The 16,508-nt window shown below is 42.1% G+C and overlaps 1 protein-coding gene across 1 annotated transcript in view; it reads right to left on the bottom strand.

Moving 5' to 3' along the window:
- Positions 1-16,508, bottom strand: part of LOC126281793 (myrosinase 1-like) — a 150,958-nt gene that overhangs the window by 81,614 nt on the left and 52,836 nt on the right. Inside the window, exon 6 of the mRNA XM_049981005.1 lies at positions 3,210-3,304. Within this exon, the coding sequence (XP_049836962.1) occupies positions 3,210-3,304 (95 nt within the window). The remainder of the gene's footprint in view (positions 1-3,209; positions 3,305-16,508) is intronic.

The raw sequence follows: 16,508 nt of genomic DNA, 5'->3' as shown, positions 1-16,508 counted from the left end.
TACGGTTCACGTCCACGCTGTCGCGGCATGCTACCAGTGTTAAAGACTGCGATGGAGCTCCGTATGCCACGGCAAACCGGCTGACACTGACGGCGGCGGTGCACAAATGCTGCGCAGCTAGCGCCATTCGACGGCCAACACCGCGGTTCCTGGTGTGTCCGCTGTGCCGTGCGTGTGATCATTGCTTGTATAGCCCTCTCGCAGTGTCCGGAGCAAGTATGGTGGGTCTGACACACCGGTGTCAATGTGTTCTTTTTTCCATTTCCAGGAGTGTATTTATATAATCCCCTGGTCTCATTTGAATTATAATTAAATGTAATATTATAAGCGGTACATGACTGCTAAAGTAAGTGTTCTGTTAGTTACTGAAGGCCTTTAAATGCACAAACAAGAGCGAATACAATAGAAATATTTTTTGCTCGTGTCATTTAAATAAAATTCTTAATAACACAGAAATAATTCATATTTCCTAAAGTAAGTAAATCTTCTTGAAAATTCTATCATGCAACTCATGAAATGTTCTTATGTCATACCTACAGAGAAGCGCCAAAGAAACTGGTAATGGCATGCATATTCAAATACAGAACTGCGGCCGGCAACATCTATATAAGACAAGTGCCTGGCGTAGTTGTTAGATCGGTTATTGCTGCTACAGTGGCACTTTATCAAGATTTAAGTGAGTTTTAACGAGGTGTTATAGTCGGTGCAGGAGCGATGGGACACAGCATCTAGGAGGTAGCGATGAAGTGGAGATTTTCCCGTACGAGAGAACCATGAATATCAAGAATCCGGTAAAACATCAAAAGTCCGACATCGCTGCAGCCGAAAAAAGATCCAGCAAGAACGACTGAAGAGAACCGTTCAATGTGACAGAAGTGCAAACCTTCCACAAATTGCTGCACATTTCAATGCTGGGCCTTCAACCAAGTGTCAGCGTCCGAACCATTCAACGAAACATCATCGATATCGTCTTTCGGAGTCGAAGGCTCACGCGTGTGCCCTTTATGTTTTAAGCCTCGCCTGGGCCCGTCAACGCCGACATTGAACTGTTGATGACGGGAAACAAGTTAACTGGTCGAACGAGTATCGTTTCATATTGTATCGAGCGGATGAACGTCTACAGGTAAGGACACAGCATCATGAATCCATGGACCCTACATGTTAGCAGGGGCTGTTCAAGCTGGTGGAGGCTTGGTAATGGTGTGAAGCGTGAGAAGCTCGAGCGATATGCGACCCCTGGTACGTCTAGATACGACTCTGATAGCTGCCACGTACGTAAGCATCTGTCTGATCACCTTCATCCATTCGTATCCATTCTGCATTCCGACAGACTTTGGAAACTCCAGAAAACTCCAGCAGGACATTGTGATACGCGACACGTCCAGAATTGCGACAGGTGGTTCCAGAAGATACTTCCGCTGGACACAGAACTCCACAGACATGAATATTATTGATCATATCTGGGATGCCTTGCAACGTGCTGTTCAAAAGCGATTTTCACCCTGTAACGGGACATCCTCCTTCAGCATTACTTTTCCTCAACATTAGTTGTCGATATCAGTATTATTTTTCGAATTTTGGACAGGTCAATATTATTTCAGCGGATTTTGTAAAAACTTTCACACAATTTTATATATAATATATTTCAAGCTAAAATTTATGAAAAGGAACTAGTTTATTTTCGATGTAACAATCGATAAGCACCAGCACTGAATATACAGTTAAAATTACTTTTTTAGAAACATTTGAAATTACGAATTATTTGGCACACTCATTACTTCTATTATTAATTTCGCAATCTGTTTACTACCCCCCCCCCCCTCCCCCGGTTGATCGTGCGCTCTAACGCACGACTTTCCGGGCGGGAAGGAGCGCCGGTCCTCGGCACTAATCAGCCCGGCGGATTTGTGTCGAGGTCCGGTGAGCCGGTCAGTCTGTGGATGGGTTTTACGCGGTTTTCCATCTGCCTTGGCAAATGCGGGCTGGTTCCCCTTATTCCGCCTCAGCTACACTATGTCGGCGATTGCTGCGCAGACAAGTTCTCCACGTACGCGTGCACCATCATTACGCTACCACGCAAACATAGGGGTTACACTCGTCTGGTGTGAGACGTTCCCTGGGGGGGGGGGGGGGAGGGGGTCCACCAGGGGCTGAACCGCACAATAACCCTGGGTTCGATGTGGGGCGGCGGAGGGCTGGACTGAGGAAGTCGTCGTGGGGTTGTGGACCACTGCGGCTGAGGCGGGGACGGAGCCTCTCCGTCGTTTCTTGGTACCCGGTTAACATAACATAACTGTTTACTATGTTTGTTTCTGGATTCATTAATGAAATAATAATCGAAACCAATAGAAATTCATTTGTCAAGAAAACTTGTAAATCCTTTGTGATATTGTGTTTCGGCTTGGTGAGGTAGTAGTCAGCATGCCTCTGACGTGATCGGACGTAATTTTGTATTTTGAACGAACAATGTAATTTTGGTTTGTTAATGCGAAAATTCAAGGGACTGTGTGATATACTAAAATGTGACAAAGTAAATTATCGTAACAAAAAGATTCAGCAATAACAATCTTCAAATTTGTTTAGGTCAACTCAACCATGAGGACCTAAAATGTGAGAATTTCAGCTTCAAGAATCAGTCCCGTAAACACGAAGAACTGAAGCCAACTCTACAGGAAAATCTAAGTGAACTAGAAAGTTTGTTGTAATCTTCACTCTTCTCAAATTTTTGATAGAAGACTTTGCTTATTGTGGACAACAGCTGGAATTAGGAAGGAGGGCGAAAATTACAGCTACCTCGTACTCTTATGAATTTATGGACAGCCCTGCAGGATTCATGGTGTCAATTCCCTCCAGCATTGCTGCAGACACTAGTCGAGTCTGTGTCACGACGTGTTGCTGAACTTCGGCCTGCTCGCGGAGTCCCTACACGATATTAGGCAGGTGCACCAGTTCCTTTGGCTCTTCAGTGTATCTTTAACCACTTGAAATAGCCGTTTTAGTATTGTACGTATTGTTTTCACAATTACTTTACAAGCCTTCAATGATACTCACGCCATGACAGTGCTTGACTGAACTGAATTCGTTGATGGAGCAGTAGCAGATCCACAGAATATTTTTGCATCTTTCAATGTGAGGAGAACTCTTGCTAACACGATGTGTTGCAATTAGATCTCTACGCCTGCGTTGATCAATTTATTTATGGAAATTACCTGGAACTGGAGGCTTCTCTCAACTGCCTCCTCATCCGCTGTAGAGTTTGTGGCGGCTTCGTAGCCCTGACTGTTCAGGGTGATCCCAATAGTGCCTGAAACAAGACTGTGTTTAGGTTGCGCAATTCGTGAGAGTTAGTGCACCACAAAATCCAAGACCTCATTTTTATTATTACTAGTTTCTCTTTTACTTAGAAGTTAATTTTCGGTCTACATTAGTGATATGGATGCATGTGGTAGGCGCCCAAGTCTTCTTCATGATACAAACGGACATTTATTTGTAATTATGTCATGTCGTTTCCTCCAGTACTAATAAATTAACAAACATATGTTGCCTCTCCAACATTTGTCACTCTTACCTTACACCATTAGATAAAGTTCATATTTGTGTGGTGCTCAAGGGAATATGTAGGGGAACGGGTGGGCATGATCGCAAGCGCGGGAAAGACAGTTACTTCAGTTTATGAGTCCGCACAGTGCTGCAGTCGTACGGCAACAGCGTACAGGTATCACTTGACATCTCCTCAGTTATGCATAGTCATTTCAAGAAGGCAGGACATCGTCTCGCAGTCCCGTTCAATGTTGTTCGAAGAGCTTCTGATCAAAGTAGTTTCTCACTTCACTGCCTTAGAGACAGACCAAATTCTGCTTCCGCCGATCCGCATATTAATCTGTAACGCAGCCAATGAGATTGCTTTTCTCCTCGCAGATCACACTCGTGCAGTGATACCTGAACGCGCGAGGTATTATAACGAGTGTACAGACCTTCGATTAGTCAGTCTGCATTAATCTGTACCAGTCTGCATTAGTCTGTACCAGTCTATAGTCAAGTTTCAGTCTGCACCTAATAAGATTACCACATTCCTGTACATGGCCATGGAGATAAATGTATAGACACTTTGTCAAGTATCAGAGATATCTGAGAATAAGATTAACGTACCAAGACCAAAGGAACTTCAGATTGTCAATTGTAAACAGCATCCAGAATCAAGTTATGTAATGTCTATGCTTTTTATTATTTTAATAAATGTGTGTGACAATTAATCAAGTTCTGCTTAAAGTTGGTCACCATCAATCTGCTACACTAAGTGTGCAAGTGGCATTTGTATCGTCTGACCTAACGGCAGAAGATAAACACGCCACGATAAGACCACGAGACATATTGCTGGCACTCGACTACTTCGTTAGAGCAACAAGTCAAATAATCTGATGGTGTGTGTACCGAAGGTCTTACAGTACGGACACCACAATTACAAATGTTCGAAAGAAGTTAGATTTTGCTACCATGATTATGTTGAATGACCGATTACTTAGCGACAAATTTCCATGTTGAGGAGTTCTTCAGCGAAAGCTGCCACCAACTGTGAAGGGCGTTTGGTAAATAATGCTCATATCGATATTGCTGTGGATTGTTAGATGCAACAACTATGAAAATTTTGCTGCGATATCTTCATGCTGTACTGTTGCCGCTGATAACGCTGTACTTTTTCAGGTGGCTTTCTTTTCATATTTTGTTGATTCTTTCATTTCTTACCTCACGTCTCCATTGCAAAAATTCTTAGCATTTCCTTCCCAAATCATATTTTTAATGGGATAGTAAAGAGTTTTTTTCAATTTTACAAAATAATATAGTAGAATCGAAAGTTTTTATCATTAATAACTTTTCAAATATATTAATTTTTGGGTAAAAATCTGTGCTTTCAGAAGTGGAGAAATGGAGGTTTAGGGTAATACAAGTATCTGTCACCTGTGGAGTAATTTTAGGTATTGTACACTTTGTACATGTTTATCTGACAGTCGGCAGATGATGAAGCAGAAAACTACTGATACCTGTGTTTTAATGTTGGCCCCTATTTTGACCGGAACGAAGGTTGGCGTCTTCCTACACGTCAGTCAGGGGTCCTGACCTTGGCGTAGTAATTTGCATAAACTGGTAGCCCAAATAAGTAACAGTTTGGAAATCAGACTGCTGAAAGGTGTTTCTTTGATATTCTGTTTAGTAAAATTTCCGCAACATTAGGAACATTCTGCGCATTACATATTTAATACACCGTATAAAAGAAAAATTAAGATTTATTTGCATCATTAGTTCCCTCTTTTGTTTTTAACTACTTCGTTTAGTTTAAAATAAATTGTGTGATGATGAACATTTATTGCTGTGTGTGAAACATGCCTTTTACACTTAAACACCACGCAGAATAAACGCTTTTGTTAGTTACAACACTTGCCGAAGCAAACAATTATTTATACGTGCTCACATTGTAAGGCACCCACATTTTTCGGACCTTACGTGAGCTTCATAATTACAATACAGAATAAAATTCCCAGAAAATAACTCTATATTGTTAACAGGAATCAATTGTAATAGTCACATGTAACGAGTAACGAAACAATATCTACCCTTATAACGACGTAAATGAGATAAAGTGAATGCAGTTTGGAGGCGGACTGTGCACTTGGCTAATGGCATTGGGAAACCCCGATTAACATTACCAAAAAAAGGCCCAGCTGCAGCACAGAAAGGAATAAGTTGAGAATAATACAACACCTTTTAAATAAACACAGCCGAGAATGTGGGTAAGTGGCCAAACAGCATTAACAAAGCTAGCGGCGATCCGGCAAGAAAAATAAAAATTCACTTCTAACGAGGAAGCGATTGACTGAAGCCATACTGTGTGATATAGAAGAGACACGGTGGGCATAGTCACGTCATATAAAAGCATTTTTGAGAACTAAATTAACAGAGCTCTTTTATCTCGAAGCGGACCACACCTATTGTGGAAAGATAGCGGAGACATTGAGACCTTTACGTCTGCGAACCTACCAGCACGTTACACTAAATGACAATGCGTTACAAAATGTGTCATATAATTTAGATATAAGTTAGTATCTAGAGCATTTACAAATACCGATATTGACCGCTGTAATATTGAAAATTTAGCTAGCGCCCCTCACCCAAGATACAGTGGATGCTTCGTCTGAAATGACTTCATAGTCGACGGAAATGTAACCACCTTTCATACCTCCTATCCGCCACGAGTCGGGAGTTTACAAGGTCAGTACCTTTGGGGAAAGTGACTCTAGAGTGAAAGGCATTGTGTGGGTCGACAAGGGAACAGGAAGCGAAAGTGCATACGTCGTTTGTAATGGGGAATGTGTATTTATGTGAACAGTCTAACCTGACAACGAAAATATTACACAGAATTGCTACACAGGTGATACAGCCCTTGACTTTAACACCTCCTTTTCTCCACTTTTGGCAGAACCGGTTTTTATCTTCAATATTACTAAATTTGAAACTTTATTGATGGTAAAAATTTCGATTCTACTATATTATTTTGTGAAATTGCATAAGATTTGAATAACCAGTACTACATTCCTGTATCCCTATTTCTCAGATTTCAAAAAATTTATTCTTCTATCAAAATGATTTGCTAATCACAAAATTAATGAAATAAACCCTTTCTGTAAAATCTTCTCAGGTATTGTTGAAAGGAAAGTGCGGGTATTAGTTGAGAACCAGTTGGATGAAAATCAGTGTGGGTTTAGGCCTCTTAGAGGTTGTCAGGACCAGATCTTTAGCTTACGGCAAATAATGGAGAAGTGTTATGAGTGGAACAGGGAATTGTATCTATGTTTTATAGATCTAGAAAAGGCATATGACCGGGTTCCTAGGAGGAAGTTATTGTCTCTTCTTCGAGATTATGGAATAGGAGGCAAACTTTTGCAATCAAATAAAGGTCTTTACATGGATAGTCAGACAACAGTTAGAGTTGACGGTAAATTAAGTTCATGGTTCAGAGTAGTTTCAGGGGTAAGACAAGGCTGCAACCTGTCTCCACTGTTGTTCATATTATTTATGAATCATATGTTGAAAACAATAGACTGGCTGGGTGAGATTAAGATATGTGAACACAAAATAAGCAGTCTTGCATATGCGGATGACTTAGTTGTGATGGCAGATTCGATTGAAAATTTGCAAAGTAATATTTCAGAGCTAGATCAGAAATGGAAGGACTATGGTATGAAGATTAGCATCTCCAAAACAAAAGTAATGTCAGTGGGAAAGAAATATAAACGGATTGAGTGCCAAATAGGAGGAACAATGTTAGGACAGGTGGACGGTTTCAAGTACTTAGGATGCATATTCTCACAGGATGGCAACATAGTGAAAGAACTGGAAGCGAGGTGTAGCAAAGCTAATGCAGTGAGCGCTCAGCTACGATCTACTCTCTTCTGCAAGAAGGAAGTCAGTACCAAGACTAAGTTATCTGTGCACCGTTCAATCTTTCGACCAACTTTGTTGTATGGGAGCGAAATCTGGGTGGATTCAGGTTACCTTATCAACAAGGTTGAGGTTACGGATATGAAAGTAGCTAGGATGTTTGCAGGTACTAGTAGATGGGAACAATGGCAGGAGGGTGTCCACAATGAGGAAATCAAAGAAAAACTGGGAATGAACTCTATAGATGTAGCAGTCAGGGCGAAGAGGCTTAGATGGTGGGGTCATGTTACACACATGGGAGAAGCAAGGGTACCCAAGAGACTCATGGGTTCAGCAGTAGAGGGTAGGAGGAGTCGGGGCAGACCAATGACAAGGTACCTGGATTCGTTAAGAATGATTTTGAAGTAATAGGTTTAACATCAGAAGAGGCACCAATGTTAGTACTGAATAGGGGATCGTGGAAGAATTTTATAAGGGGGCTATGCTCCAGACTGAACGCTGAAAGGCATAATCAGTCTTAAATGATGACGATGATGATGATGATGATGACCCTTTCTGTTCGATAAAATGCAAGTGACAAATGCGACTTTAGAAACACTGGCCTTGCGCGCCAGTTCTGCGAGCCTCTGCTTTCATTTTGAGCTGTGAAGATACTATGCCACTCGCCTGAAGATGTTTCTCGTTATTTTCACTTGTCTGTAGAAACTGTGCCATGTACAGCTGATCTGATCCCGATAAATGACGAAAAAGGCGAAGTCATCACATAACAGAGCCAACCAAAGTTAACGGGCAGAAAAAGGAGAGAAGCACGAGTAAATTAGAATGTGATGCGTAATTGTTTCCTCCGAATGAAATCAAGTAGTGGATGAATGGTGAATACTTATAGCTAAAACGTAATTATATTGTTTAATGTTAAACATTTTTGCTTGCTAACTGGGATGGGAATTTCAAGCAGAAGCTTGATTTGCCAAGGCAGGAGAAAGTACTCGTCCGAGTTCTTTTCGAAGGGTCACGCTTCGCATTCCCCTTTAGAAATTTGTGGAAATCATGGAAAATACTCGTACTAAACATGTACAACTATGTTTTGATTTGAACTACGCCTCTCGCTGGTTGCAACTCAAATACACTGACCACTTTACTTTTGCCCTCGAATTTTTCTCCATTCTTCTCACTGATTACATCTACATCTACATGGTTACTCTGCAATTCACTCTTTAGTGCCCGGCAGAGGGTTCATTGAACCATTTTCATACAAATTCTCTACCATTCCACTCTCGAATGGCAGGTGGGAAAAAGGAACACCTAAATCTTTCCGTTCGAGTTCTGATTGGCCTTATTTTATTATGATGATCATTTCTCCCTACGTAGGGGGTATCAACAAAATATTTTCGCATTCAGAAGAGAAAGTTGGTGATTGAAATTTCGTAAATAGATTTCGCCGCAAAAAAAACGCTTTTGTTTCAGTGACTGCCACCCAAACTCGCGTATCATACCAGTGACACTCTCACACCTACTGTGCGATAACGCGAAACGAGCTGCCCTTCCCTGCACTCTTTCGATGTCCTCCGTCAATCCCACCTGGTAAGGATCCCATATCGCGCAGCAATATTCCAACAGAAGACGGACAAGTGTAATGTAGGCTGTCTCTTTAGTGGGTCTGTCGCGTCTTCTAAGTGTTCTGCCAACAAAGCGCAGTCTTTGTTTCACCTACCCCACAATATTATCTATGTGGTTTTTCCATTTTAAGTTGCTCGTTATTGTAATTACTAGGTATTTAGTAGAATTGACAGCCCTTAGATTTGTGGGATTTACCGTACCCAAAATTTATCAGATTTCTATTAGTACCCAGTTGGATAACCTCGCACTTTTCTTTGTTTAGTGCCAATTGCCGCTTTTCGCACCATACAGAAATTCTCTCCAGATCATATTGTAATTGGAATTGATCGTCTGATGATTTTACTAGATGGTAAATTACAGCATCATCTGCAAACAATCTAAGGAGGCTGTTCAGATTATCACCTAGATCATTTATGTAAATCACGAACAGCAGGCTGCCTACGACACTACCTTGCGGAACGCCAGATACAACACCTGTTCTACTCGATGATTTCCCGTCTATCACTACGAACTGAATTATGTGAAACTAGTTCCAAGTGCTGCCTCTACTCTCACTGGTAATGTTCTCGGTATCCAAAGGAGTTAGATGTGTCTGTTGCATAGACCTATCCTAAACTGGGGCAGAACCCCTCTGCTTTTCCATGGTGCGAGGCGACGCTCGTCGTTCTACTAAAGGGAAGGATGTCTTCTCAGACATGCGTAATACGTGAACACGCATACTGAAAGTTTACCGTCATACCTCCTTGCCTAGGGACGCCAGATGAAAGTTAATGTCAAGCCTTGAATCAAAAATGCGCAACGGATAACTGGGGAGAGGAGCTTGAGAGCGCTACCTAGAGAGCGTGTCCTTTCTGTACGATACTAGGCAAGGAAATGGAGGGCTCACACGCTAATGTGTGGGTCCCTGCATTCTACAGCTTTTATTTTAAATAAATTCCTTTAACTTGACTTCTTTGTGATTTTTAAGGTATGTTAAAGATTTGATGACAGTTGATTTCCTATTTATTTTAAACATTATCACTCGACTTTCAGCGATAGCAGCAGTTGTTTCAGTTTGCAGATATAAGAATTTTACAACTTATAGCTCGGGTATATTATATACTAATCTGCACGCACGTTTCTACGGGTAAGACGGAATTGCGTTGGCCAAATGTATACCGCCAAAGTCTCCCAATATTTTACATGGGGCATCCACTATGTGAGGAGGATAACGGGCAAACTGGGGACCAGATACATTAACACAGGGGGTCAAATTTCCGGAATTAAACGAGCACATTCATTTCCTTACACAATCAGAAACTGGAAATAAAAAAAATTAGTACAAATATTCAAATACCTCTCTTCCATGCGTGAACATTGAGACCGACGCACTGAGGGCACGTCTGCTCACTTACCCGTCTTCTGTAACACTCCTAGAATATGGCGGGCACCCGGAGGTCTTCCTGGACCCCGGTGGAGGGGGTGGTCGAACCTCTTGGCCGTGACCAACCTCTCCACCCCAAATCTTGTGACACTGGAAAATCTTTGACTTTTACCTGCCTCTGCTGTCTCTCTGATCCCCTAGCAAGGAGTAAGGTTGGCACTACTATACTACAGAACTACTCCCCATCAAAGATTTGGCCACGCTTTACGGAAAGGTGTGAGGAGAATTAGGAAAGTTCATGTGGAGATTCACATCCACGTACAAGAAATGCATAGTACACGACACATATAAATACGTATTATTAAGCCTGACACATTTATTTCCACCCTTCGACATGGGTTCTGTTGCACCCGCGGCCGGCCTCGTCGTGTAATAAAATTGGCTGCGGAGCCGCCTCTGTTTCTATTTCCCGGTCCGAGCGAGCAGCGAAACCTACTGCTTCTAGAGCGGAAACTACTGTACCGTTTGAATACGTCGCTAGTTTTGTGAATTACATAACTAACTTCGTCTTGAATACAGCCTCAATATTCACGGCCCGGTATGTTGTCAAGTTGGGTTTTTGCGACTCACCAGGGACTTGTTCCGCCAGTTTACTTTATAGTAGAGTTCTCTTGGATCCAGAAAAGGAAAGTATTAAAGAACTGAAGATCCTGCTCTATTTTCCATCGAATGATGCACTAAGTGATCAAAAGAATCCGGACACCCCCAAAAACACGTTTAAGTGCATTATCTAAAACTATCTTGGGCAGTTAAACAGAGAACTGACTCGTGGCGATAACATATTAGACCTTCTGGCGAAAAACAGACCCGAACTATTTGAAATAGTTAACGCGGAACAGGGAATCAGCTATCATAAAGCGGTTACAGCATCGGTGATTTCAGATGTAAATAGAAATATTAAAAAAAGGTAGGAAGATTTTTCTGTTTAGCAAAAAGGCCAAAAAGCAGATTTCAGAGTACTTGACGACTCAACACAAAAGTTTTATCTCAAGTACAGATAGTGTTGAGGATCAGTGGACAAAGTTCAAAACCATCGTACAATACGCATTGGATGACTACGTGCCAAGCAAGATCGTAAGAGATGGAAAAGAGCGACCGTGGTACAACAACCGAGTTAAAAAAATTGCTGCGGAAGCAAAGGAAACTTCACAGCAAATATAAACATAGCCAAAGCCTTGCAGACAAACAAAGATCACGCAAAACGAAATGTAGTGTGAAGAGGACTATGCGAGAGGCGTTCAATGAATTCGAAAGTAAAGTTCTATGTACAGACTTGGCAGAAAATCCTAAGAAATTTTGGCCTTACGTCAAAGCGGTATGTGGATCAAAACCAAATGTGTGACCAAAATGGTACTGAAACAGAGGATGACAGACTAAAGACCGAAATACTAAATGTCTTTTTCCAAAGCTGTTTCACAGGGGAAGACTGCACTGTAGTTCCCTCTCTAGATTGTCGCACAATGACAAAATGGTAGATATCGAAATAGAGACAGAGGGATAGAGATACAATTAAAATCGCTCAAAAGAGGAAAGGCCGCTGGACCTGATGGGATACCAGTTCGATTTTACATAGAGTACCGAAGGAACTTGTTCCCCTACTTGCAGCGGTGTACCGTAGGTCTCTAGAAGAGCGTAGCGTTCCAAAAGATTGGAAAAGGGCACAGGTCATCCCCGTTTTCAAGAAGGGACGTCGAACAGATGTGCAGAACTATAGACCTATATCTCTAACGTCGATCAGTTGTAGTATTTTGTACACGTATTATGTTCGAGTATAATGATTTTTCTGAAGACTAGAAATCTACTCTGTAGGAATCAGCATGGGTTTCGAAAAAGATGATCGTGTGAAACCCAGATCGCGCTATTCGTCCACGGGACGTAGAGGGCCTTAGACACGGGTTCAGAGGTAGATGCCGTTTCTTGACTTCCGCAAGGTGTTTGACACAGTTCCCCACAGACGTTTAATGAACAAAGTAAGGGCATACGGACTATCAGACAAATTGTGTGATTGAAGAGTTGCTAGACAACAGAACGCAACATGTCATTCTCAATGGAGAGAAGTCTTCCGAAGTGAGAGTGATTTAAGTTGTGCCGCAGGGGAATGTCGTAGGATCGTTGCTATTCACAATATATACAAATGACCTTGTGGATAATATCGGAAGTTCACTGAGGCATTTTGCGGATGATGCTGTTGTATATCGAGAGGATGTAAGAATGGAAAATTGTACTGAAATGCAGGACGATCTGCAACGAATCGACGGTGCAGGGAATGACAATTTAATCTCAATGTAGACAAGTGTAATGTGCTGCAAATACATAGAAAGAAAGATCCTTTATCATTTAGCTACAATATAGCAGGTCAGCAACCGGAAGCAGTTAATTCCATAAATTAGCTGGGAATAGGCATTAGGAGTGATTTAAAATGGAATCATATAAAATTAATCGTCGGTAAAGCAGATGCCAGACTGAGATTCAGTTGAAGAATCCTAAGGAAATGCAGTCCGAAACAAAGGAAGTAGGTTACAGTACACCTGTTCCCCCACTGCTTGAAAACTGCTCACCGGTGTGGGATTCGAACCAGATAGGTCTGATAGAAGAGATAGAGAAGATCCAATGGAGACCAGCGCGCTTCGTTACAGCAAAAGTTAGTAATCGCGAAAGCGTTACGGAAATGATAGATATACTCCAGTGGAAGACTCTGCAAGAGAGACGCTCAGTAGCTCGGTACGGGCTTTTGTTGAAGTTTCGAGAACATATCTTCAACCGAGGAGTCAAGCAGTATATTGCTCCCTTTTACGTATATCTCGTGAAGAGACCATGAGGATAAAATCTGTGAGATTAAAGCCCACACAGAGGCATAGACTGGAATAGAAGCGAGAAACGATAGAGGTACTCAAGGTACCCTCCGCCGCACGGCGAAAAGGTAGCCCTGCTGTAGAGTGTGTTTGCTTTTGTGATCATAAGTCACACGCCCTGCAGCGATAAGACACTTTACGTGTCGAATCATCGGGCATAACGTTGATAAAAAAAAAAACGATAACATATTGTGGATATTGAGAGCTCTCCTAAAAGGAAATAAATACTGGGAATTCGGGTGATAAGCGAAACGTTAATTACATGGAAAATACGTTAAGTCACGCGTAAATGAAGACAGCAAACCGTTGGAAAATTATATGATCAACTGAACGGATGATGAACACAATGTCACCTTGTCATTAATAAGACCATCTGTTCTTCAGAGACTGTATTAAGGTAGTACTTGGGTGGTTTAAAACGATTCTCTTGGTGATGGGTGCGCGACGACATTTTCTGTAACATCATTATACATTTTCTCGAACTAGTGACGTTAGTTAGAAAAATGTATCTGCGGTCATCTGCTTGTGCTTTCACCGTACACTAAATAGACTCTCAGAATGTGAGAAGATTAATTTCTTGGTGTTGCTTTTGTTTTGTAATTGAGCCTTCAACTTACAACGACTACGAAAATAATCATACTACATGCATTTTGCGGACTTTGATATTATTGCTCTATGTTGAAGACCATAATAAGGCTGTACAGTTCAGCATGAAATGTACGATATTTATCGAGCCTGGAAGGGGAAGTAAAGCATTGGTGTTGTGAGTTCAAGGACGTGTGTACAAATAAAAGAAGTCCGTTTTTCTGATGAAAAAATAAACTACTGATGGAATCCACAGAGCTACGAATATCAACATTATCAAGGGCTGCACCCTGTCTTGAGGTCTTTATGGAGGATATCTAGCCAGCGCTATCTCGGTCTCCCGAGGGGCCATTTGCTACCAGATTTGCTATTGCATCGTGGTCTGCTCGAAGTACATGCCCCTACCACTCCAGACAGCTTTTGCTCATCTTTTCAACGACAGGTGCCACTGCATCCGACCTGCGTATTTCGTCATTGCCCACATGATCATGAATTGTCAGATCAAATATCTAGTGAAGCATTTTTGTTTCGATTACAGCTAGTCTGTATTCTGCTTTTTTTTTTTTTTTGTTGCGGGCCAGCATTATGCATTGCGTATTGCAGCTGGGAGGATTACAGAGCAGTGTATTTTCGACTTGACTCGGTCTGTTGTATTATCTCCTTTTATGACCAAGATATAAAGATTCATACATAAAAATATTCACACTAATTAACTACTTAAGTTACTCGCTGAGCAGCAATATGCTGAATCAAACTCCATTAGTTATTCATTTTTTACTATTATTCTGTGGTTAACTCTCGATATGTATCAGACTGGTTTTGTTTTCGTGAATGTAATTTTGAACCGAGTTCTGTCTGAAAACATAATTGCTTTCTCTACTAAGCTGTACCCCAAAACTGAAAAAAAACTGTAAGAAGGAAGTGAATGAAGAATTATACCACTGTTGTCCAAGGAATTATTTGGATTCAAGACTGAGCGGCCTGAGCGAGACATGTCATCGACAGTTCCTGTCTCTCTGTGTCTCCTCCATGTCTGAAGAACATGACGCATGGACATCCCTTGTTGATAGCCCTTCCTGGCACAAAGTAACAATGGACACGCTATCGAACTGCGGTACTGACCGTCTAGGCATGGCTGAACTACAGACAACACGAGCCGTGTACCTCCTTCCTGGTAGAATGACTGGAACTGATCGGCTGTCGGACGCCCTCCGTCTGATAGGCGCTGCTCATATATGATAATGTACATCTTACCGCGTGTTTAGTGACATCTCTGGACAGTCAAAGGGACTGTGTTTTTGATACAATATCCACAGTCAACATCTATCTTCAAGAAATCTGGGAACCTGGGTGACGCCATACTACTTTTGATGCGTGTATTTCTGCGCACCGCTCCGAGAAGGACGATTTCGATATCGCGAAATACATTTATCTGTGTGTAATTTGTTTTTATTTCAGTAACATCGAGAAAAGAAACATTCTTTTCGACATTGAGAGTTGGTATCTTTACGAGGGCCGTCCAGTAGGTAATGCAACACTTTTCTTCAGAAAGCAGGCTAGTTTTATTCAGGATTCCAATACACCATATTTTCCTCACTCTTTTGGCTACAAAAACTCTTTTTAACATAATCTTGGCACAATGCGTCGGCCTAAAGTCACCTTACTGGGAGGGCCTGTATGCCCGCATGGTACCACTCTACTGGTGGACATCGGGAGGCGACATCTTACTACATCAATAATTTCCCAAACATCCGCGTACAGCTTTCCGCGCAGTTCGTCCTTCAGTGAGTGAACAGATGGAAGTCTGAAGGAAACCGGGTTGTAGCGTGGATGAGGAAAAACAGTCCAATGAAGTTTTGTGAGTTCCTCTCGGGTGCATAGACTTGTCAGCACTACCAACAGAGACTTCCAGTTGAGCAGCGAGGTATTTCATTGTGACCTGTCAGTCACCTCGAATGAGAGTCCTCACGTTCCAACATTGCGAGCGGTTGGCCGGCACGCGGCAGATCGGACAAGTTTGCTCGGCATTGTCGCGATACTGACAGACGTCTCGCCCAGCGATTCAACGTGCTTTCGATCACTGCTAGGGCTCCGGGAACATTCTGCAAACGCCTACGAAGATCTGCGACGCTCTGGTTTTACGCGAAAAGAATCTCAGTGACAGCTGTCTGCTTGGAACGCACCCTCGTTACAGACGTTACATGAGGCGCCGCCAACTATCAGAACTTCGTGAAACAATAGTGGCTCAAACAGGACTATTCCACTGTGTCTCGCAACAAATTCCCCATTTTTTCAACTGAATATGGCCAAGAAGAAATATGTGATACATTACTTAATGTCCTTCGCACATGCTCCCTCATATCTCTTGAGACAATAGTAATACTGCTCGGATTTTAACGCTCTCCCTGCGATATCCAGCAAGGGCTCGCGTGTTGCTGGTGCCTTCATCAATGTTAATAGCATCCTCGGATATTGAAAATCACCCCAGGGGACCAAAAATGATGTCTTTGGCTGGTCCTCTGGAACACCTAACTGATCGTATCCACCCCTTAAATCCACGGTAGAGAAGTACAAGCACTAGCCCACCTAGTGCTTTA

This window comes from Schistocerca gregaria, chromosome 7, assembly GCF_023897955.1.
Source record: "Schistocerca gregaria isolate iqSchGreg1 chromosome 7, iqSchGreg1.2, whole genome shotgun sequence".
Lineage (NCBI taxonomy): Eukaryota > Metazoa > Arthropoda > Insecta > Orthoptera > Acrididae > Schistocerca > Schistocerca gregaria.
This window is presented reverse-complemented; position numbering and strand designations above follow the sequence as displayed.